The sequence below is a fragment of the Perognathus longimembris genome, chromosome 14 (assembly GCF_023159225.1).
Source record: "Perognathus longimembris pacificus isolate PPM17 chromosome 14, ASM2315922v1, whole genome shotgun sequence".
In the NCBI taxonomy this organism is placed as follows: Eukaryota; Metazoa; Chordata; class Mammalia; order Rodentia; family Heteromyidae; genus Perognathus; species Perognathus longimembris.
Window position 1 is genome coordinate 11842570 of NC_063174.1, and position 23674 is coordinate 11866243.

General features: G+C 36.8%; 1 protein-coding gene and 1 pseudogene across 1 annotated transcript in view; both read left to right on the top strand.

Annotated features, from left to right (window-relative positions):
- Window positions 1-23674, top strand: part of Ttc6 (tetratricopeptide repeat domain 6) — a 163889-nt gene that overhangs the window by 81954 nt on the left and 58261 nt on the right. The window contains exons 8-13 of the mRNA XM_048361981.1: window positions 7469-7573; window positions 13210-13305; window positions 15194-15268; window positions 19832-20187; window positions 21098-21554; window positions 22468-22597. Of these exons, the coding sequence (XP_048217938.1) occupies window positions 7469-7573; window positions 13210-13305; window positions 15194-15268; window positions 19832-20187; window positions 21098-21554; window positions 22468-22597 (1219 nt within the window). The remainder of the gene's footprint in view (window positions 1-7468; window positions 7574-13209; window positions 13306-15193; window positions 15269-19831; window positions 20188-21097; window positions 21555-22467; window positions 22598-23674) is intronic.
- Window positions 17057-17156, top strand: LOC125363683 (annotated as a pseudogene).

A 23674-nucleotide genomic window follows, 5' to 3' on the forward strand; every position in this document is an offset into this window, starting at 1 on the left:
TAGGTCCATCAGCCTGAGCTTGCGTGATTGTCCTGTATGGTAATATACATATTGTAACCCGAGGGGCTCTGGAGGCGCAGATGAACACTAAATTAAACTAGTATGCTTTATAGTTAGTAATTCAGTTTGCTACATATCCTTGGCTTGCCTGTGAAATTCCAGCAGCCACCAACACTGTTGTTTCTATTCATTTCCCTAGAAGTCGTCTTAGAACTTTTTGGGGTTGGCAGGGAAAACTAATTCAACACAATTGGTGTTTCTTTACTAATTGAATGGAATAAATTCTCTCCTGAGTACTGTTGTTTAGCCACGCCTTTTGAGGTTTGTGTCTTATAAGTAGGGCTGTACTTCTATTCTGCCTGCTTAGCTGCTATACATCTGCATACGACACTGGAGGAATTACTGCATCATATGTGATATGGCATTGCATACCTGAAATCTCAATTTCTAAGTGATCTCTGGAAGATTTGTCCTCTGATTTGAGTGGGGTTTGCTCCTATTTTTTTTCAGCCAGGACTCTCTGGCTCTGGGTGTTCACACAATTGTACTCAAGATATATTGTCAATTTTTATGTATGGTGTTTGGGTCTTCATCTATTACTGCAGGAATTTTGCATCATGTCCACTCCGTAGAAGATCATACTGTCCAGGGTTCATTGTGCTAAAGTTGTGCTTAAAGGTTGCCAATCATTTGAGCTCAGTTTTCTTCTGTCAGAGAATTGTTTTTAGGAGGAAGACGCATAGTCCAACTAAATGTTATTAAAGTCAATAAAAAGTTTAAAGGAGTGAATATGATCGAAGTCCTTCATATTCATGTATAAATTAGAATATTGAAACCTGTTAAAATTGTTTGATATTATATGACAGCTACTCAGCTACGTGGGAGCAGGAAATTGGAAGAACCTGTTTTAAAGCCTGGTAAAAGGAGGTCCATGAGACTCCTCACCCAGTGGCTAGATGCAGTAGAGTATACATGTGTTATCCCAGCTACAGAGAAAGCACAATGGCTGGGCAAGGTAGCAAAGCACATGCCATTTCCAAATAACTTGGAAGGCACAAGTAGGAAGATTGCAGCCCAGAGCATCTAGACACGAACTGAGAGCCTACTTAGAAAATTATCAAGGCCAAATGAGGCTAGAGATGTGGTTCAAGTGCTTGCTTAGCAAGCAAGAAACCCTGAGCTCAATACACAGTACTGCACAAAACAAAATAAAAGCAATTGTTTTGTCAGATGCCAGTGGCTCATGTTTGTAACAATAGCTACGTAGGACGATGAAGTCTGAGGATTGCAGTTTGCAGCCAGCCAGAGCAGGAAAGTCTGTGAGATTTTCATCTCCAATTTACACCAAAAGAAGCTGGAACTGAAGCTGTGGCTCAAGAAGTAAAGTGCTAGCCTAGAAGGAAAAAAGTTAGGGACAGCACCTAGGCCCTGAGCTCAAGCCCCAGTACTCACACACGCCCAACTATCCCCCCCCCCCAAAATACCCCTGACCAGTTGTGTTAAAAAAAGGGGGAGTAGGAAGGAGCACTACAGGGGATGGATTTGAACAAAGTACATTATATGCACACGTGGAAGTATCATAGTGAAATGACTTTGTATAACTGATTTATGCTAGTAAAAAAGGAAATCAACCTAGAGCAAGAGGAGAGGCAGGGAAATGATAGAACTTGGCAGTGGAAACAATAAAAAACCTCATATATGGGGGGGTAGAAAGAATGAAGAGCCAGAAGAGGAGTAGGTTTTTTTTTTTTTTTTTTTCCACAAGTGCCCCTGAATCTGTCCAGTGTTTGAGAGGAAGACTCTGGGACTTTGCATTAGTTCCTCTTCATTGCTGTTAGTTTGATAGTTGATTCACATGACTGAGGAAGAGATAAAATACCTTTTTTTTCTTTTAACCCACCTCAGTAGGAAATAAACCAAGCTCTCTCCTGCATTCCATCTACCCTATGTCCCTCCTCTTTGTGAGAAAAGCTTATTTCCACATACTTTCAAGATGATTTAATTTGTAGATTTCTTGAGGTTACAGGTAATCATAGAAATAGCTGAGGAATGGAGGAAAGTCTATTAGAACCGAGTCAAAGATTTTAGATTTCAGTCTGTAAACTTTACTGGCTGAGTGGCTCAGTAAATGGACGGACGTCCTCTCCACCGTGCGCTCCTATGAGATGAGTGTAACATGAGTTTATTTTTCTTGTGTAGTGTGATGGGCCAAACCGAGTCCTCTCCATCTGAGTTTATATGAATGAGCCCTATTGCCCCAGTCCTTCAGAATGTGACTCTATTTGGAGAAAGGGCCTTGCACAATACAGAGGCCACTAGGATTGTCTTCAATGTGACATGGTATGTGTCCTTAGAAGACAGAAAGTGAGACACATAGGGGAGAGTCCACATGGACACACAGGACAAAGATGATTGTCAACAAGCCAAGGTCTCCTAGGACCTACGCGTATCAACCGCTTGACCTTGGACTGCTACACGATAAGGGTGAAAAATTACACTTTTGGTAGTCAAGATAAAAAAAGTCAATAGAAACAGTGCTACCAGTAATACCATGCTTTCAAGCAGCTATTAGGTTAAAATATTGCTATATTTTCTTTCAGTTCTTTTCACGAATGCCTGATTCTTTTTTCTGCCTCATAACTATTTTTCAAAACTATTTTTCTTTTTATTGTTTTGTTATTATCTTATTGAGGGAAAATTTATTCATTAGAATAGTTTCAGACTTACAGATGATATGTAAAAGTAGTAGGGAAATTTTCCCTATTATCCTATACTTTGTTCTTGCTATTAACAGAGAGTAGGTTGAACAATTATCTCCAAAAAGTATTTCCAAGTTTTAACCCATGCTACTCTGAATGTGACCCCCATTTGAAGTAAGGACTTTGTAGATGGAATGAAAGATCTTGTGAAAGATCATGCTGGATGTGGAGAGCGTATTGAGCCCAACAGGACTGGTATCTTTCTAAAGGAAAATGTCCTGTGAGCATCCAGAGCACACGGGGATGAAAGCTATGTCACAATCCAGACAGAGGCTGGGAGAGGCAGTTACAATCCAGGAAGTGCTGGGGTTGCTGAGTGACTGATAGAAGAAGCTGGGAGGAGGCAAGAAAGAATTTAAATGTCCAGGGGACATGGCCCTCACTACTCCTTGATTCTAGAACTATAAACTGATATAATTTTGTTCTTTCATGCCAGCTAGGGAAATAGGGTTAGCAGCCCTGATTTTGTTAAAATTAATCAACCAATATTGACACATTATCACTCACTAATACTAATTTCGTCACTACACACAGATTTCCTTAGTTTTTACATTTTTCTGTTCTAGGTTTCCATCCAGAATCTCCTAATACACTTTGTTGTTGTGTCTCCCTTGTCTTGACTCTGGAAATCTGTCATACTTTTCTTGTGTTTAATGATTTTGACAAATTGAAAAGTAAAGGGGTATTTTGTAGAATATCTTCCAAACAAGACTCACCCAATGTTTTTCTGGTTTGTGAGACTTTGGGAGGAAGACCACTAAGATAGAGGGCTGGTTTTCATCATCTCATAACCAGGGTTTATACTCTCACTGTGATTTATTAATGTTAATATTAGCTTGATCAACTGATAAGGGGTGTTGGGTTTCTTCCTTTTAAGATTTCTTTACCTCTTTCTATATTGCACTTTTAAAAGAAAGTAACTGTTGGGCTGGGATGTAGCTCAGTGGCAAAGCAATTGCCTAGCAAGTGAAACATCCTGGGTTTGATCTCCAGCACCAAAAAAGAAAAAGACAGTTACCCTCCCCCCTCAAAAAAAAAAGATAGGTAAAAAAACCCAACGAAAAGAAAATAACTATTAAGGTTACACTTAAAAAGTGGGGTATCATACTTCATCTCTTTAGTAGGTTGCTTCTGTACAGAAGATTTGTTCATTTTTTCTATTCATTAAGTTACTTATTTACATGAGTATGGCTCATGGTTAATTCTGTTATGCATTGAGTTAAAATCCAGTATTACATTATTATTCTTATGGCCATTGGGAGCTCTTTCAATTAACTACTGTCCCTTTGGATATATTTTAACATTGTGAATTTTTATTTTTAGCATTTAGGTTTTGTGAATACAAAATGTTCCAGGCTCACTTAATGTGTTCTTAGTACCAGCCATTTTTTTTGTTTGTTTTTGTTTTTTTTTGGTAAGGAGTTCTCATCCCATTTATTGGAGAATGGAATTACAAACCAGGATCAAGGTAGTAGGCAAACTTGCTGCTCTTGGGGCATTGCTGCTTCCAGGCTTTATCAGCTGATAATACAGGCCTATGTGATGTGAAATATGGGCTTATTCATGTCTAATCCATTACATACTTGGCTTATCTTTAAACTTCCTTTCAAACAGTGGATGGGTTACTTTTGCATCACTGTAACAAATGACTTGATGTAAACTATGTGTGAGAAAAGATTTATTTTAACTCATAGTTTCAGAGGGATTCTTGGTCACTTAAACAGAAATCTCTGCCCTTGGACAGAAATCATGGTGGTGGCAATATGTGTGTGGCAAAGCTCTTCTCCTCATGGTAGATAGGAAGCTGAGAGTAAAGAAGGAAGGAGCCAGGGATAAAATGCCCCCAAGGCAAATGACCCCAAGGGATAAAATACCCTTCATGGCCTAGCTCTCACCTGCTAAAATGTCTTCAGCTTCTTCATTAACACCACTGGTTGGGGGACTAGCCTCCAACATATGAACCTGTGGAGACATGTCATATTTGAATCAAAACAGTGATAGAATGACTCCTACTATCCTCTACTAATTTATTTAGATTTAAAATTCCAGCCTCTATCTATAGAACTATCAGAATTGTTAACCTATATTCTTTCGGAATAGCTTGTCAGCTAAAGCACAGTGCTGTATTATATGCACAGTCTTTTACTTTTATATATTCTACTCATTATCAGTTACTGCGGTCAGCAACTTCTCTCCTGATTTCCTTCGATGAGGTTTCCACATATTCATAATACAACTAGATTGTTGGTTAAATTTTGTATTCCATCTTATGATTCCTCTTGGCCTCTTCAATGATAGTTTTATATTTGCATTTTAAAATTTCACTTTTTGTGCTATAAAGTTCAATGGATTTTGACACTTAGTGTCATGTAGCCACAACTTCAGTATCATACAGAATTAGTTCACTTCCCTAAAACCATACTCTAAGCCTGATTAATTTTTATTTGGAAAAAATTTTAAAGATACAAATAAATACAGAAACCAAACTACTAGCACAAAGGGATATATTATTAAAAATTCATAAATGTTAACATTAAAATATTTTTATTGTTTTTAAGTAGTTGTACAAGGGAGTTGACTCTCTATGATGCATGGTATGAATACAATGTATTTTGATCGGTGTTATCCCTTCCGGCATTCTCACCAATCCCTCCCAACCTACATTTTTCTTCACCTTTCTTAATTTTTTAGGATATATATTGAATTTTTTTTTTCTGTATTCCCCATCACCCTTCTTTTCTTCATTCCTCTACCCTTCCCCCCTTGACCCTACCCCACCCCTTTCAGGTACCTATTTCCTGGTGTTTATTTTGTTGAACTATGATTTTGCTTTTCTGAGGAATTGCACTGGTGGAGTTCTCCTCTAGATCTGCTATCTTTTAAACACTATATTTATGTCCACTTGCATACCACCCTTGGTTTGCAAACCAATTCTAGTTTTTATATGTGAAAGAAAACATGCAACTCCTGTATCTCTGGGCCTGACTTACTTCACTTAGTGCAATTTTTTTCCAGGTCCATCCATTTCTTTGTAAATGATGCAATATCATTATTTCTAGTGAATGAGTAAAATTCTAATGTGTATATGTACTGCATTTTCTTGATCCATTCATCCATTGAGGGGCATCTGGGCTATTCCATCCCCTGGCTATGGTGAATAGTGCTGTGATGAACATGGTTGTTCTGGTGGCTTTACTGTATCCTGACTTGTAACCTTTTGGATAAATGCAGAGAAATGGCATTGCTGGATCATAGAGTAGTTCTATGTTTAGTCTGTTGAAAACCCTCCATTCTGCTTTCCAAAGTGGTTAAGAAGGTTTACATACCCCCTAACAGTTTATTAGGATTTTCTTTTGCCCACATCAAGGCAAGCAGATGTTATTATTTGTATTTTTGATGATGGCCATTCTAACTGGGATGCGGCAAAATCTCAGAGTTGTTTTGATTTACATTTTCTTTATGGCCAAAGATGTTGCACATTTCTTCATGTGTCTCTAGGCCATTTTTACTACTACTTCTGAGATGCCTCTATTTGTCTCAGCCCATTTATTAACCGGTTGTTGATTCTTGAAGGGTTTAGTAGTGTTTTGTTTTGTTTTTAAAGCTTTCTGTATATTCTGGATGTTAGGGAATTCCTGATATAAAGCTGGCAAAAATCTTCTCCCATTCTGTAGGCTATCTTTTTACTTTTGCCAGGTAGAATCATTTTAATTTGATGCAATCCTATTCATACCTATTCTATTACTAGGGCTTCGAACTGAGGGACTTACACTTACTTGCCTTGCTTTGTTGGCACTCTACCACTTGGGCCATACCTTCATCCTGGCTTTTTGATGATTATTTTAGAGCTAGAGTCTCACAGAACACCTCACTTCCCTCATTGGCTTTCAACCATGAAACTCTAGATGGAAATCAACCTCCTAATTAGTTAGGATTACAGGCATCAGCCATGGACACCTAGCTTGTTTTGTACTTGAAAAAACAAAAGCCAATAAATCATTAAACAAGTTCTCATGTTTCTTTAAAATTTTAATTCACTTCCTCCCTACTCAAGGAAAAATTTTGCTATAATTGTGGTCTTTTCAGGCCTGACTTCATACTTCATTAGACATATTTTTCACCCTTCCCAATAAATAATATAGTGCCCAGGGTGGTGCTCATATCCTCACATCACTAGCACCATTTGGTAGTGCCCATCTTACCTTGTTTCTAATCTGATGATGTTGAAATGTTCTCTTTCCTTGCTAGACTTTTTTTCAGAAGCTGTGAAATTGCCATTTTTCTCAGCAACTGAAGACATTTTTTTTTTTTTTTTTTGCTGAAAGCAAGTGTATTATTATTTTAGGGGACATTCATTATTATTTCCAATAATTGCTTTTGGCAGTAGTGAGGTTTTGAACTCAGGGTATTGTAGTGGCTAAGCAGGTACTCTATTTCTTGAGCTTGAAGGTTTCTCTCTTTTTCATTTTTGGCTGGACCTGGGCCTTGGCCTTGTTTTATGATTCTTCTACTTTTGCTTCCTGTATAACCAGAACCACAGGTTTGTATAACCAGGCCTGGTTTATTGGTTCAGATGAACTTTTGCCAACTTTTCCCCCTAGGTTTGCCTCAAACCATGATCTCCTGATCTATGTCTCCCAAGTAGCTGGGATACAGTCATGAGCGCCTAAGCCTGGCTTATTTCTAATTATTTTATTTTATTTTTAAAGGTATCTGCTTATCCAGGATCTATGAAGTCATTTTGGAATCCAGCCGCACCCAAATTTGGTGTTCCAGAATCTGTTATAAGAGATGTTTTATATCCAAAATATGAGGTAATGTATTTAATTTGTTTTCTGCATTACTATTGCTGCTATTATTGAATAAATTAAATTGTATAATTTCTAAGATATTCAGTTTTACAGGGCAGATGTTTTATAATTTGCCAGGCATCACTGTCATAATCATGACTGGATGACACTATATAAATTATTGATGTCTAAATAATTCTTATATAGATACATCATCATATGTTTGCCTACAAAAATATGCATCTTATTCATGAAATTATAATTTTATATATTGGTGTGAGATACAGCCATAACTTTATAACTTTTTCTTTAAAATATTATATTTACTTTAGCTAGACAAGAAGAATATTCTGTTTCCTTTTTTGTGTGTGTGCCAGTAATGAGTCTTGAACTCAAGTCCTCACACTCTTGCTTGGCTCTTTTGCTCATGGCTACTACTCTACCATTTGGGCCACATCTCCCCTTCCTGCTTTTTACTGGTTAATTGGACATAAAAATGTAGGGGGTTATTTGACTTTGAATCTTGATTCTCACATCTTAGCTTCCTGAGTGGCTAGGATTATAGGTGTGAGCCACTAGTACTAGCTTATCTGTTTTCATTTGGAAAGAATATTTGAACGAATATTTAAGACCCAAGGTCAGCTGGGCACTTTCCAGGATCTTCATAATAGTTTCACTTACTTTTTCTTTTATTATCTTCTTTTGTGGTTACTGGGGTTTGTATTTGTGCTTGCTAGGCAGGTACTTTACCATCTTGCAATGCTTTCAGCTCATGTTTATACTAGTTAGTTTTGATGAAGGGTCTCATGCCCTGCCCAGGTTCATATCTGGACAGATATCCACTATGTTTGCTTCCAACAATCATGCACCATCCTGTCTAGCTATTGATTGAGAAGAGGTCTTGGGATTTTTTTTCTTGGCTAGGCTGGCCTTAAACTCTGATTTTCTCATCTCAGCCTCCGATCAGCTAGGATTCCAGGGGTAAATCACTGGTGCCTGGCTTATTTACTATTATCATAGTTGACTAAAATTGAACATCATTTATTTTTAGATGTTATTAGGTCACCAAAAATCTGTACAAATCCAGTTAACAATAGTAACCATATTGTTACATGCCTTGCAGTTATGTTCTTGCAGTTTTCTTTGGAAACCAAATCAAGCACATCTTGCATACTAACTACTATACTTTTGCATCAGTCCTCCATGAATACCTTAAGTTTACAATAGCCAAGAAGTTAATCATACTGTCAGGAGGAATCCCCGGGATGCACAAATGCTTGTTTATGTGGCTCTTTCAGCTGGGAGTCTCATGGAAGCCTCTTGAAAACCCAGCACCTGCTCAATGCTCTCTGCAGATGTTAACTCAAAGGTGGTCTTTAAGGTGCCAGGGTGCCTTGGTTATCCGAACACACTCCCCTTTCAGGAACGAATTCACCTAGTGTCAGCTTACTGCAGGATCTGCTTAATGATTAAATCTTGACCCTGAAAATCTAATTAGCATAGTAACTTTCACCTCATTTTCAAGAGTCATGAATTTTCAGTCCTCTTAGAACTATGTGATGGTAGCTCATGAATAAGATGTTTATGGAAGATGTTGTACCAGGCTGGGCGCTGGTTCCCCATGCTTGTAATCCTAGCTACCCAGGGGGCTGAGGTCTGAGGATCACTGTTCCATGCCAGTCTGGGGCAGGAAAGTCGGTGAGACTCTTCATCTTCAATTAACCACCAGAAAACCAGAAGTGGCACCATGGCTCAAAGTGGTAGAGTGCTAGCCTTGAGTGAAAATGCTCAGGGACAGTGTCCAGGCCCTGAACTCACGCCTCAAGACTGACAGAAAAAATAAGTGGGCCTGCATGTTCAGGGATCAGCTGGTCATTCTCCTCAGTTGCTGGAATCTTCTGTTGACTTCTGCTGTGCTTCGCACACAGTCTGGCAGCAAGTCACCAGAACCCCACCTTGGAAAACACTTGCACTTGAAAGTGAGAGGTTTTTTTTTTGTTAATCTAATGTTTAAAAATACTACTACTAAGCATACATATTCATCTTTTTCTTCCCTCAGAGAAAGTATGTATATTCTCATTTTATAATATAGTGATTATTTTTATAGTATACTTGATTATTATAAAAATCAAGAGAAGAAAACCATAGCCATCTATTTTTATTCTCCATCACTCTCCACCATTACTGCTCACTTTTTGGTCTGTTTTCATTCATTCATTAAACACACACACACACATATACACACACACGCACACGAAATCCTCCAAACCCAAACCCAAGCCAAACAAACCACTTTTCCCCCTTCTTTTCTTTTCTCCTCTTCTTTCCTATCCTCCTTAGTTTTTCCTCTTAAGATAAGTAAGTGATAACATCATTGTGCATCAAGTTTTAGTGATATTTGGAGTTACTTTATTTGCGGAGTATTTTAGGCAGTATACTAAAATACATTTACTAGAAAAGTGAAAAAGATCTGGGCAAAACATAATTAGGTAATAACATAACAAACCAGAAAGTTGGTTCTTATAGACTATTGCTCGAAATGAGGTGGCCAATTTACTTCTGAATTTCACTGCAGCCAAGGAAGGGCTGGAATCATGTTCATGTGTGACCTATTGATATTACATGTTTGAATTTGAATACTGAAATGCATTTTCTTTCATGAATTATTTGAGCATGATATGTTGTCCTTAAAGTTACATTGAATTCAGCAAGACCATATTTTATTTTGTTTTTAATATATACTTATGGAGGAAATATGAGTATATAGCGCATTGCTTTGGAGAAACCTATTCCCAATGTATGATTATCAAATGACAAAGTAACAGGAATTAGGAGGCTGAAGTGATAGATCAGTTCAGGATTACACAAAGCATAGTTTATTGAAATTGAAAATAGAAATGTGTCTTGGACCACTGCAAGAAGACAGATACCTGTACCACAAGGCAAAAAGAAGGGACACAGGCACAGACACACAGACACAGACACAGACACAGACACACACACACACACACACACACACACACACACACACAGCTGTCTAGATAAAGGTGGCCCATAGCCAAATGGGATGCACCTGGCATTTCCTGAAAACTATAACATGTTTAAATATCAGCTAAGAAACAGTGCAGCGTTTGGTGGCCAGCACGACATGCTCTGCTGACTCTTTCAGTAAATGTGTTTGTCCTGTAGGGCTTGGGACGTATTTCAGGGTCAACTGGCAGGAAAAATGACAGTCACTACTGAGATGACTATAGTCCTACCAAGCCATGTCCATTCATGGATCTTTTCCTTTGTTGACTTTATTTTTTTTTATTTTTTTTTTTTTGCCAGTCCTGGGCCTTGGACTCAGGGCCTGAGCACTGTCCCTGGCTTCTTCCCACTCAAGGCTAGCACTCTGCCACTTGAGCCATAGCGCCGCTTCTGGCCGTTTTCTGTATATGTGGTGCTGGGGAATCGAACCTAGGGCCTCGTGTATCCGAGGCAGGCACTCTTGCCACTAGGCTATATCCCCAGCCCCCCTTTGTTGACTTTATTGTTAGATATTCTTTTCATCTTTTTACATAGTCTGAATTGATATAGCCTAGAGACAATTTTCAAACTTTGGAAGAAGTCATTGTTTGGTTTTATCATTTAGGAAGGTAATTGATAGTTTAGATTTTCCCTTTCAATATTTGGATTATGCACATTGACTATGAATCAATTCCTACATTACCACTGATGGAGGGTTAGAAGTATGTCCATAAACACAGACACAGTGTTATCTTGTTAGTTTTGATTTCTATTTCTAATGTGACATCTTTTCTTCCCATTTCTAATGATCTCTTTGATATTTTTCTTACCTAGCATAGAATTTAGGGAGAGTTGAATTATTTTCTCATTAACTTTAATTTATAACAGTGTTACCCTTTGTCAAGCTACTATGCTATCAATAAAGGACCATAACTTCACATTTTTAGCACAGTTTATGATACTATGATATGATATACGATATACATCACATGATATGATATGAAATATCATATCATAATCTATTATATATCACACCCAGCCATCCAGAAAAACAAGTGAGTTTAAATCACTTGTTTTGATTAAAAAAACTTTTGGATTAACTGCCGCTTAAATTTTTGTTCCTCTGAAATTTTCTATATTTCTCTTTTGAAATGTTGTTGTTATTAGCTCCCTGCTTACCATATAATGTTGATAATGTATTTGGAAATTTTTCTCATTTTGTGTGTTGAAAAATTTAATTCCTTAAAAAATCCTTTTCACCGTTTTAAAGTAATATGAAATAATTTACAAATTTGTTTAAAGTTTATTCTTAGTTTTTAATGTAAAATATATTATTTTAAATACCCATTTGTTGGAATTTAATCATATTTGCTTGATTGTTAACTAGATATAACAATATATATATCAATTAACTCAATAGTATTATGACTAGTTATTTGTATGTGGTAGAGCTGAAACCATATTGTTAATTTTTAAAAATTTACTTTTAGTGTCAAGTTGATGTACAGAGGAGTTATAGTTACATATGTAAGGTAGTGAGTACATTTCTTGTTGAACACTATTATCTCCTCCCTCACTTCTCTCCTGCATCCTTCCCCCTCATGTTGTTAATTTTGTAAAACACCAAGCCTTTAGTTGGATTTAAAGTATCTTTGGAAAGTGTTTTCTAAAACTTTTTCCCTTCCATAATTTTTTTTTGGGGGGGGGGCGTTGGTAAAGATATTGCATTTATTTCACTAAATCTTATTTAGTGTCCTCATTTATTGTCAAAGTAACTTCTATTGTTTCTTTCTACTCCTTTTTCTTGGTGCTAGTACTGTGGCTTGAACACAGGGCCTGGGGCTTTCCCTTAGCTATTTATTCAAAGCTGGTGCTCTACTACTTGAGCTACACGTCCACTACCAGCTTTTTGGTACTTAATAGGAAATAAGCGCATCATGAACTTTTCTGCCCAGGCTAGTTTTGAACCGTGGTCCTCAGATCTCAGCCTCCTGAGTAGCTAGGATTATAGGTGTGAGAGACCAGTGCCCAGCTATATTCGTTTTCTATGTGATATTTATACATTTTTAATTTTAACTTGATGGAATTATTTTGTTTAAATTTTATTCTTAGTTCTTAACATAAACTATATTCTTGAGAATACATATTTCTTAGAATTTAATAATATTTGCCTTATAACCAGGTATCTCAGTGTATATTGATTAACTCAATGGCATTATGCATAATTGTATGTTCTGAAGCTGAAACCATATTGTGAATTTTGGGTATACACTAAGCCTATATTTGGATTTTTGTTTTATTTTATTTTATTTTTGCTAGTCCTGGGGCTTGGATTCAGGGCCTGAGCATGGTCCCTGGCTTCTTTTTGCTCAAGGCTAACATTCTACCTCTTGAGCCACAGCACCACTTCTGGCCTTTTCTGTTAATGTGATGCTGAGGAATTGAATCCAGCCAGGGCTTTGTCCATACTAGGCAAGCACTCTACTGCTAAGCCACATTCCCAGCTCTGTAATTGGATTTAATACATCCTTGGAAAGTATATTCTAAAAATGTTTCCCCTTACATATTTTTTTAGAGGGTTTGGTAATAACAGCAATCATAGCATTTAAAAATGTTCCACAATATAAGTTAAAATGTTTGTCTTATTACAGAGTGTTCGAAAAAGCAAACTTTTAACTGCGGATTTAATATTTGAAAGCCAGGAAAGTATCACAATATTAGATACTAGTCGCAAAGAAAGTATTAAGGTATGTATGCTTTGTTCTGAATTGTGAGTTGGTTATTATAGCTATCCAGAGTTCAGAAATTATTTTTAATAACTATACACATTATTTCATGGTATTTTATCTTTGTGGCAAATGTCTCAGACAAGGTGTTGATATCATTGTTGAGAATATTTATTTTCTTCCTCAGATCTGCTGTCTTTATGACCCTCAGAAGATTTTATACTCTAATACTAGCAGAATATCTGCAGGATATCCAGTCATTCTTGCTGATGATTTAAATGGTTTAAGAAACATATGTGTGAGGCTTTTGACCAAATACAAAAGTAGTTTATGGTCATGCATTGGAATGATTAGATGAAGACTTAAGACTTCACTGTCATTGCAGTGTACCTAAGTATGCTAATGAAGTAATTGAGTAGGATTGGACAGAAAGGAGACAATGACTGAGAGAAGACGAGAACCATGAAATTCATATAATTAGTTTATGCCCTGACATTCATGGGAGACAAACAGGAAAGCATTTCTTCCATTACTGCTTTCAGTCTGATACTGCTCCCTTAATATTGTGGGGTAACAGAGCATGGCATAACAGAGAGACTTAGTGTCCTGTGGACAAAAGTTCCATTTTTTTTAAGTCGGCTAAGTGGGTTAAGTTTCCTATCTTGCCACCACCCCATCACCCTGCCCTATGCAGTCAGAAAACCCATCCTCCCTCCCTTCCTCTCTCTCTTGCCCCCCTCTCCTTTCCTCCTACCTCCTTTCATTTCCTTCCTCCTTCCCTCCCTCCTCTGCCTTCCTTCCTTCCTTCTTTCCTTCCTTCTTTCCTTCCTTCCTTCCTTCCTTCCTTCCTTCCTTCCTTCCTTCCTTCCTTCCTTCCTTCCTTCCTTCCTTCCTTCCTTTCCTCCCTCCCTTCCTTTCCTCCCTCCCTTCCTTTCCTCCCTCCCTCCCTTCCTTCCTCCCACCTTCCCTGACTTCCTTTCTTCCTTCTTTCCTTTCTTCCTTGGTATTGAACTCAGGGCTTGGGTGCTGTCCCTTAGTTCTTTTTGCCCAAGCTGGCACTCTACCATTGAGCCACAGCTCAACTTCTGGCTTTTTGGTGATTAACTGGAGATAAGAGTTTCATTGACTTTCCTATCTGGGCTGGATTTGAACTGTGATCCTCAAATCTCAGCTTCCTGAGTAGCTAGGATTACAAGCATAAGCCACTAATGCCTGGCTGCCTTCTTTTTTTTTGTCATTTATTAAATATTTGTCCTTAGTTGTGTTTGATCTTTTCATTCTTTACTGACCGTTGTCATATTGCTCATATTTACTGTTTTATCTATAGCATCTAGAGAAGTAGTTGTCACTGAAAAATAATTAAATTAACCAATTAGAATCTTTCTAGACTGGAAAGCCATTGTTGGTTTGTAGATTGTGGTAGTGATATGGCATTCTTATCTCCAGTTAATCCAAGGCTGGCATTTTACCACCTGAACCACAGCTCCTCTGGTAGAAAATTGATAGCAAATTGGAGATAATATTTGTCTGCCCAGGTTGGCTTCAAATCATGATCCTTAGATTTCAAATTCCTGGAGTAGCTACGATTGCAGGTACGAACCACTGGCCATACCAGGTTCGAAGTTTACACTATAAATCTTGTATATACTAGGATCATGATGTTTGTTATCTCAAGTTGAATTTTAAAAATTGAGATATTCTTAATTTTATATCTTTCTAAATTGATATATCTTGAAGTTTTGTTCTTCTATTTGAAGTAAAAAATTTCAAAATCAGTAAAAACTTATAATTACTTATATTAATTAAATGACCATCAATTAAAATTAATGATCATTAGTTTTCACATAATATTTTGGCTTATTTTATAGTATCTATAGTTAATATGTATTTTGGTTTGATTATTTCACAGTCTTTCATATTACGAAAAGCTGCATCATATGAAAATATAAAAAAACCTCTCAGCTCAAAATGGATATATTGGAAGGTATTGTAACTTTGTGATTTTTACCATTAAAAAGAATTGTTTGTATTTTTTAGCAGAAATGATCACTTTGTGCTTTTCTCAAAAGCAAACATATGTATTCTACATTATAACCACATTGCAATGTAATAGAAATATTTTCATTACAAATACAGTTTCTTGAGATGTGGGAGTATAATAAGTTTATGTCTTTGCTGTACTTTAGTTATCTTAAATTTACAAGTAGGTTGCATGAAATTGTGATTTTTCAGAATCTGGGTCTAAATTGATTGTAAAAGAATCAAAAGCAAATGCAATTCATTTATTGACAGTAACTCTATTAGGAAATGATAAAGCAAAGGATTTAAAACAAATTTTTATTAGTAGTGAATGTTATGTTTAATGACATGATTATTACAGGTTATTTATAAGAATTATAATACTAAGTAAGGTATTAGATTGATTCTCTAATAATTAGATAAAATAAATAATAGAATGGAATTTTGTTATGTAAGCTTATAAATATTGAAGTGAAATCTAATAGAGAGCATATTTTAATATTATGGTCTAGAAATTTAGTGTTCTTAAAACATGTTTGAAAACAGACTCAAACTGACTTTTACCCATTCTATCATTTTTGTATTAAAAGTAAAATGAGAGAACTATATATAGGAAGTATTTGCTTTCAGTTAAGATATATAAAACATAATTAGTATGTCTTAATATGTACTAATGAAAACAAATAAATTTATTATGCTTTTTAAAAAACTAACCCACTGTTGATTTTTTTATTTGATTTTTGAATAATCCTAGGAATCTTACTAAACTATAAGAACGTCAGTGGTCCTCAAACTATTCCATAAATATAAAGAGTAGGAATGCTACCAAATTCATCCTATGACTTCAACATCACCTTGCTAGTGAGTAGATAAGGGGACACGTTCAAACTAATAGGCCACTTTGCAAAAATCCTCAATAAAACATTTGCAAATCAATAATTAAATAATACATTGAAGTATCATTACTCAAGTTGGTTTTATTCCAGAGATACATGTATGGTTCACCATATGCAAATCAGTAAGCATAATACAGAACATAAATAGAAATGAAGACACAAAAAGGGACACAATCATCTTATTAGATATAAAAAAAGCCTTTGACAACATCCAATATCCCTTTATAATAACAGCCCCAAAGACACCAGTGTAGAAGGAATGTACTACAACACAATGAAGACTGCACAACAAACTGAGAGCCAAGATTATCCTGAATGGAAAAGCTAGAATTGTTTTCTTTGAAATCAGGAGCAAAGCAAGGCTGCATAAGGCTTGAATTATTACAGTAGTAAGACAAGGGAAAGTAATAAAAGAGATACAAACAAGAAAGGAAGATATACAATTGTCCCTACTTGCCAACAATATGATCTCATATTTTCAAGTCTCTAAAAAAATCTAGAATACTCTTTGAATTGATGGACAGGAGTAGGATTGATTGAATTGATGGAAGGAGTAGGATGAGAAATCCTCAACATAGGTTAGAGAAAAGACAGCATCTTCATCAACTAGCCCTTGGAAAACTGGATATCAGCATGCAGAAAACTGAAACTAGATTTTGGTCTCTCACATACATAAATTTGAACTGGATTAAATATCATAACATAAGACCTGGAACTTTGAAAATACTAAAGAAAAATATTGGAAAACACTTGAAGATGCAGAGATAGGCCATGGCTTTTTGAATGGGAATCCAATAGATCAGGAATAATCACAAAAATTGACAAGTGGGATTGCATCAGATTAGAAAGCTTTGTCCTTACTTTGGCAGCATGCATGCTAAAATTAGAAAGACATAGAGATTAGCATGGCCCCTGTGCAAAGATGACACAAAAATTTATGAACGATTCCATGTTCTTAAATCAATATACCAGAAAGATACCTGCATATTTGTGTTTGTTGCAATAATATTCCCAATAGCCAAATGATGGAATTAGTTGAGGTCCAACAACAGATGAATAGATAAAGAAGATGTGAGAATACCTACACATGCATCTATATGTATATTCTCTCTCTATACATACACACAGACACACACATACACATTAGACTATTGCATAGCCATAAAGAAAAATGAAATTATGTAATTTTCAGGATAATGGAGGTAGATGGAGGACATCATACATGAGATAAACCAGGATCAAACCCCAAAATATTGCATGTTTTCACTTATATGTGAAAGCTAGATCTAAAAGACATATACATACTTATGAACATATATGTATATACATAGATGTACATATCCATATGCATAAATTATTTACATGTATAAAAATAGGGTATACGTCAAAGTAAGAGACTACTTAGGAGGAGGAGAAAGCAGAAAATAAAGAAGGTAAATAATTTGTAATAAATTGCAATATACATGAAAACATTATAAAGAAATGCAATGAAAGCTGTTAACCAACAGGGAGGTAGAGGGGTAGGTATATAGAAATAGACTGTCAGGTCTTCGGAACTAAGGGGAGGGAGATGATCGAATGAGAATGAAGGAAGCTTAATCTGATTAAAATAGATTATCTACAGCTATCACAATAAGAATAATGACGGTATAATGAGGGCAAGGGGAGTGATAGATGAGGTGAGATTAATTGAAATACATAGTTAACACATGTGGAAATAGAACAGTGAAGGCCTTCTATAGCAAATGTAAGCTAATAAAAAAAATGGTGGAAACATCTTTGTTAGCCATTCATCTAACAGTGGAGTAATATCCAAACTACAAAGAAATGAGGAGTCATTAAACGGAAAGAATAACCCAGTTAATTAGTCAAATTAACTGGACGTACATTTTTTTTCAAAAGAAGTACAAATACCTAGTAAAAAGTTGGAGGATGTGGCTCAAGTGGTACTATGCCTACCTAGCAAGCTTAAACCCCAAAGTTCAAACGTCATTGCTGTCAAAAAGAGCAAAGCAACAACCAAAAGTCCAATTAGTGCATAAAAAATATTCAGAATCCTTAATCATAAAATAAATGCACATCAAAACTTCACTGACGCTCTATTTCACCCCAGTCAGAATGACAAGCCAGCAAGAAAACAAATAAGAGCTATGCTGGCATGGATTGGGGGAGAAAGAAAACCTCACGCACTGTTGGTGGGAATAGAAGTTCTAGCCATTATGGAAATCAGTATGGAGGATCCTTGAAGAAAACAAAAACTAGAACTTCAGCATGATCCAACTATACCAACCCTATTACCAAAGCCGACACAGAATAAAGATGCCTGCACATCCATGTTTTTTTATTGCAGCACTACTTGCAGTTACTAGGTTCTGGAATTATTCTTGTTACCTATCAGGGAATTCATAGAAAAACATAATGTGATACATTTACACAATGGAATATTATTCAGCTATAAAGAAAATTGAAATTCTGTCATTCGGGGGAAAATAGGTAGAATGGTGTTCAAGATGTTAAACACAATAAGCCAGATGGACAAAGACAAATATCACGTTTTCTCCCACATATGAGATTTGTTTTTATTTATTTATTTGTTAATTAATATGTCTCATTTTCATTTCTATTTTTTCACTAATTTTTGCTGGTACCATGGCTAGAAATTGGGGGCCTTAGAATGTTATGCTAAATAAGCCAGGCTGAGGAAGAGAAAGACCACATATTTTCTCTCACATGTGAAATCTATCCTTTTACTCTTGTTTTTGATGGTACCAGCACTTGAATTCAGGGTTCTTATTCTCACACCGCTTATTTGCTGTGTCTTTTGGCTGGTGTTCTACTATTTGAACTATGCTTTCTATCTGGAATTTTGCTTACTCTCACAAGCTTATTTGCCTACGACTGGTGCTCTACTACTTGAGCCATGCTTTCTGTGTGGCATTTTGCTGGTTAACTGGAGAGGGAGTCTCAGATTTTTCTACCTAAGCTGGCTTCTTTGAAGCGCAATCATCTAGATCTTAGCCCCTTGAGTAGCTAGGATTTACATGCACGAGCCACCGAGGCCCAGTGACATATGGAAAATAGAGCTAAAGAGGAACTATTCTGAAAAAGGAAGAGGACCAGCCAAAGGAGGGAGAGAGGAGATAGGAGATAAGAGTAAGGGTGTTAATTATCATCAAAGCACATTATATGTATGCATAAAAATGTTATTATGAAACTCAATATTTTGTCTGATGAATTTTACTAATACAGTTTATTTATTTATTTATTTATTTACTTACTTATTTAGCCAATGCTGGGGCGTGGAACTCAGGGCCTGAGCACTGTCCCTGGCTTCTTTTTGCTAGCACTCTACCACTTAAAAGCCACAGTGCCCCTTCTGGCTTTTTCTATATATGTGGTGCTGAGGAATTGAACCCAGGGCTTCAAGTACATGAGGCAAGCTCTCTACCACTAGGCCACATTCCCAGCCTACGAATACATTTTAAAGAGAGCCTATGCTTCAAGTTTTTCAATAAAGTGCACTAGTGATAGTTGTAATTAAATTAACTTTGGGTCTAGAGCAAGACTAAATAGATTTCATGCTGTTCTTTTTAAAATTTATTATTCCTACCTTTTTTGTTTCCTTACTAAAGAGAGCAAAATCTTCTCCTGACTTGAGAAAGGAAGTCACCCAGCTATTCCACATAAAGGATGACACACGAAGCAATATGAAAAACTTGAGATTTCAGCAGGCCAAGGCCCATGAGGCTCGCGCTTTTAAAGAAGACACAATAGACATCACTGTGAAAGAAAGTATACAAGAGAGCTTAGATGAGATGGAGGATAAAGAAAGAGTTTCTTTCTCTCTGGTTGAAGCATCCCGAAAAGCTGGCATTAGTTACATTGTGTATCCTAAGAGAAAGAAGTTGAGATGGAAGAAAGGCCTGAAATCCTCCAAACTTACCATTGTGTATGAGCAGCTAGCCAAGCCTCCACAAAAGCTTGAAAGGTCTTGTCCCAGCAATATATTTCTATGAATTAAGAAACTTATCGAGAGTCTGAGACTTAATTTTACCTAGTACAGTTTGTTATTTTCTTCAGTACTGACAACACATTAAGCTACAATGTCAACCCCCTCATTGTAAAGATATATGAACACTTCATAGTATATTGCACAATGAATGGTTCAGATAATTGATGAAAATATAATTCAATTTAATTGTGAGTGAAGTCTCTCTGTGGAAAGCAAAGTAAGTGCTTTGGTATTGAAAGCCAATTCTGGTTCCATACAAAGACTACTACTCAAAAGTCAACATTCTTAGTTGCTTAGCTTTTTCTCTCAAGGCTGGCACTCTACCAAAGAAGCCATCGCTCCACCGCTGATTTTTTTTTTTTCTTCTGGCTAATTGGAGATGAGTCTCATGGACTTTGCTGCCTATATTTTCTTTGAGCTGTGATCCTCAGATCTCAGCCTCCTGAGCAGCCAGGTTTATAGAGAACGAGGAATAAGCCACTAACACCGGACTGTCCTTTCTTCTCCCTACTCTCTCTAGTCTGAGTGCTCTCTAGCCTCTGGGATAACATTTTCTTTCTCCTCAGTACTTAGTATAATTCCTCTGGTGGCAGGCAAGGCAGCAGACCGTAAATTAAAGCGAAGGAGCACTGTCCTCACTGTGTTACGGTTGAAGGAGACCGTCTCTTTAGTAGTAGTCACAGGTCTCCTTGTTCACCCATTTAATAGATTCTTCATACTGTGTTACCATTTTAGTGTCAGGAGAGATAGATTCCGGAGACATAAACTCAGTGTGTAGTTTCACTTGGAGAATGGAAAAGTAGTCATTTTGGATGTGGATATATTGACTTTTTGATCAGGAAGACAATTATGCTTTTGTAATAACAGATTTTTCTTTCTCAAATAGAACAATGTCTCTTGGAATACTTCCTGGACAGAAGAAATTTTTTCTCAGAGTTCCAGTATACGAACTTCCAATCCGAAGTCCCAGCTTACCATCATGTTTAGATTATGCTAAACATGCCGAAACGAAGGGAGGACTGCTAAAGATCAGCAACCCTCCGAAGTGGGTTGCTGATACACTGAGTAAGGCCCAGCAACAGAAAGCACGCACCTCAGCGGTGAAAGCAGACATCCAGAAAGACCTGCCCGAAAAGGTGGCAGAACCACAAAAGCTAGAATTAAGGGATGATTTGCCATGTGATCTTCCACCAGAAGTCATTAAATATTATAAATCTGAAGTGGAAGCCTTGACTGAAGAAATAAACAATAATAAAACATACCTTGCATTTGCATATTGTAGACGTGGAGCTATTTATAGGAAACTGGGAAAGTTGCAGAGCGCCATGAGTGACCTACAGCAAGTAAGTTTTTCAAAAATAAAAAAGAACAATATTGATTCATTGCTTTTTTTTTTTTTTTTCCTTAGCAGTATGAGGGATGGAACTCCGGCCTCACAGTTGCTTGGCTTGAATGCTTGGCTGGTGCTTTTCCACTTAAGCCATACTTTCAGGCCTCCTTTCGGTGATTATTTTGGAGATGGAGTTTTGTAGACTTTTGTGCTTGAGCTAGCCTTGAACTGTGATTCTCTGGATCTTGGCTTCCTGAAGACCTAGGATTAGAGGCATGAGCCACTAGTGTTTGGTTTGTATTGCTTTTTAATGATGTATGTTTTACTGGAATGTTGAACAGTGAAAGGTTGTCATTTATACTATATAAGGTTGTAAGAAGTAATTAAAGAATTTTCAAATAATTACTATTCAAAACTAAAATTTTCACCATGGTGAAACCCCGTTGGTACAATTAATATACACTGCAGAAAAAAAAAAAGAACAAGAAAGTAAAACAGGTGAGCTGGGCCAGGGCAATAATAGCGGGTGGGAAGGAGATGAGCAGAGAGGATGATTGGCAATGAATATGGTCAAAGTAATTTATTTGCACACATAAAAATAGAACAGTGAGCCCTGCTGAATTGTGTTAAAGGGGTGGAACAGGTACATTGATGCTAGAGTTGAGCTTGATGAGGATATATTGCATACTTGTATGGGAGGCACCCCTTGTAAGGGGAGGGCCCCCCTAACAACCCATGTGTGCTAATAATAAAACTTGTAAAATGAAAGAATCAGTAGCAAAATAACCCGAGGTTATTTATTTGTGAGATTGGGAGGGTTTTTTCCTTTTAAATTGGTGTGTCAATGGTGTTTGAAACATTTATTTGAAAGTCTTATTTTTCTTTAGCAAGTCAACTTTAAGTGAATTTACGCATATCTTTTCTAGGCTATATATTTGGAACCAATGTTTCTAAATGCCTACTGGCACCGGCATTTCCTTTTTCTTTTCCAAGACAAAATCGCTGATGCTTTGGATGATTTGTATTACATACATAGGTACAATAAAAACAATACAGGTGGGTTGTCTGTGGTGATTGCTATTATCTGTGTCCTTATCTCAGTTTTTGTCATTGTTATTATAAAGATTCATAAATCAAGAGGTGAAAGAGTATTAGAAATAGAAATCAAGAGATGGAAGTTCTGAACAAATGGTTGTGACTTTTAACTCAGTTAAATATGTTGCTCTTTATATTGTAAGCTCCAGGCGTATCCAGTCCTTCATTGCTTTTTCCTTATTTTTTTGTTATTATAAAGTTGATATACAATTACATAAGTCAGGTAAAGAGTACATTTCTTTTTGGACAGTGTCACCCTTTACATTGTACTCGCCCAATTTCCCTTCCCGTCCCCACCCACAAGTTGTATAGTTCATTTTCAACAGGATGTCTAGTGAGTAGAGATTGCTTTTAAGATACTCATCATGGTTTGAAATGTTCATTCCCCTTGATATAACTTATATAAAACTCATTTCTTACTGTTCATCTCACAAGTTTTGAATTTAGAAGCAATTCACAAATCTTTTCTGGACATAGATTTCCTAGGAATGCAAAAACGTCGTATTCATCTTCATATTCCCAGTATCTGTAGCACATCCGCCAAATATAAAATGTGGGCTTCCTGGGGCTGGGAATATGGCCTAGTGGCAAGAGTGCTTGCCTCGTATACCTGAAGCCCTAGGTTTGATTCCTCAGCACCATATATATAGAAAACGGCCAGAAGTGGCGCTGTGGCTCAAGTGGCAGAGCGCTAGCCTTGAGCACAAAGAAGCCAGGGACAGTGCTCAGGTCCTGAGTTCAAGGCCCAGGACTGACCAAAAAAAAAAAAAATGTGGGCTTCCTAAAAGATATATTTTTTTTTATATTCTTTTTTTTTTTTTTTTTTTTGCCAGTTCTGGGCCTTGAACTCAGGACCTGAGCACTGTCCCTGGCTTCTTTGTGCTCAAGGCTAGCGCTCTGCCACTTGAGCCACAGCGCCACTTCTGGCCGTTTTCTGTGTATATGGTGCTGGGGAATCGAACCCAGGGCTTCATGTATACGAAGCAAGCACTCTTGCCACTAGGCCATATCCCTAGCCCCAAAAGATTTTTTTTTTTT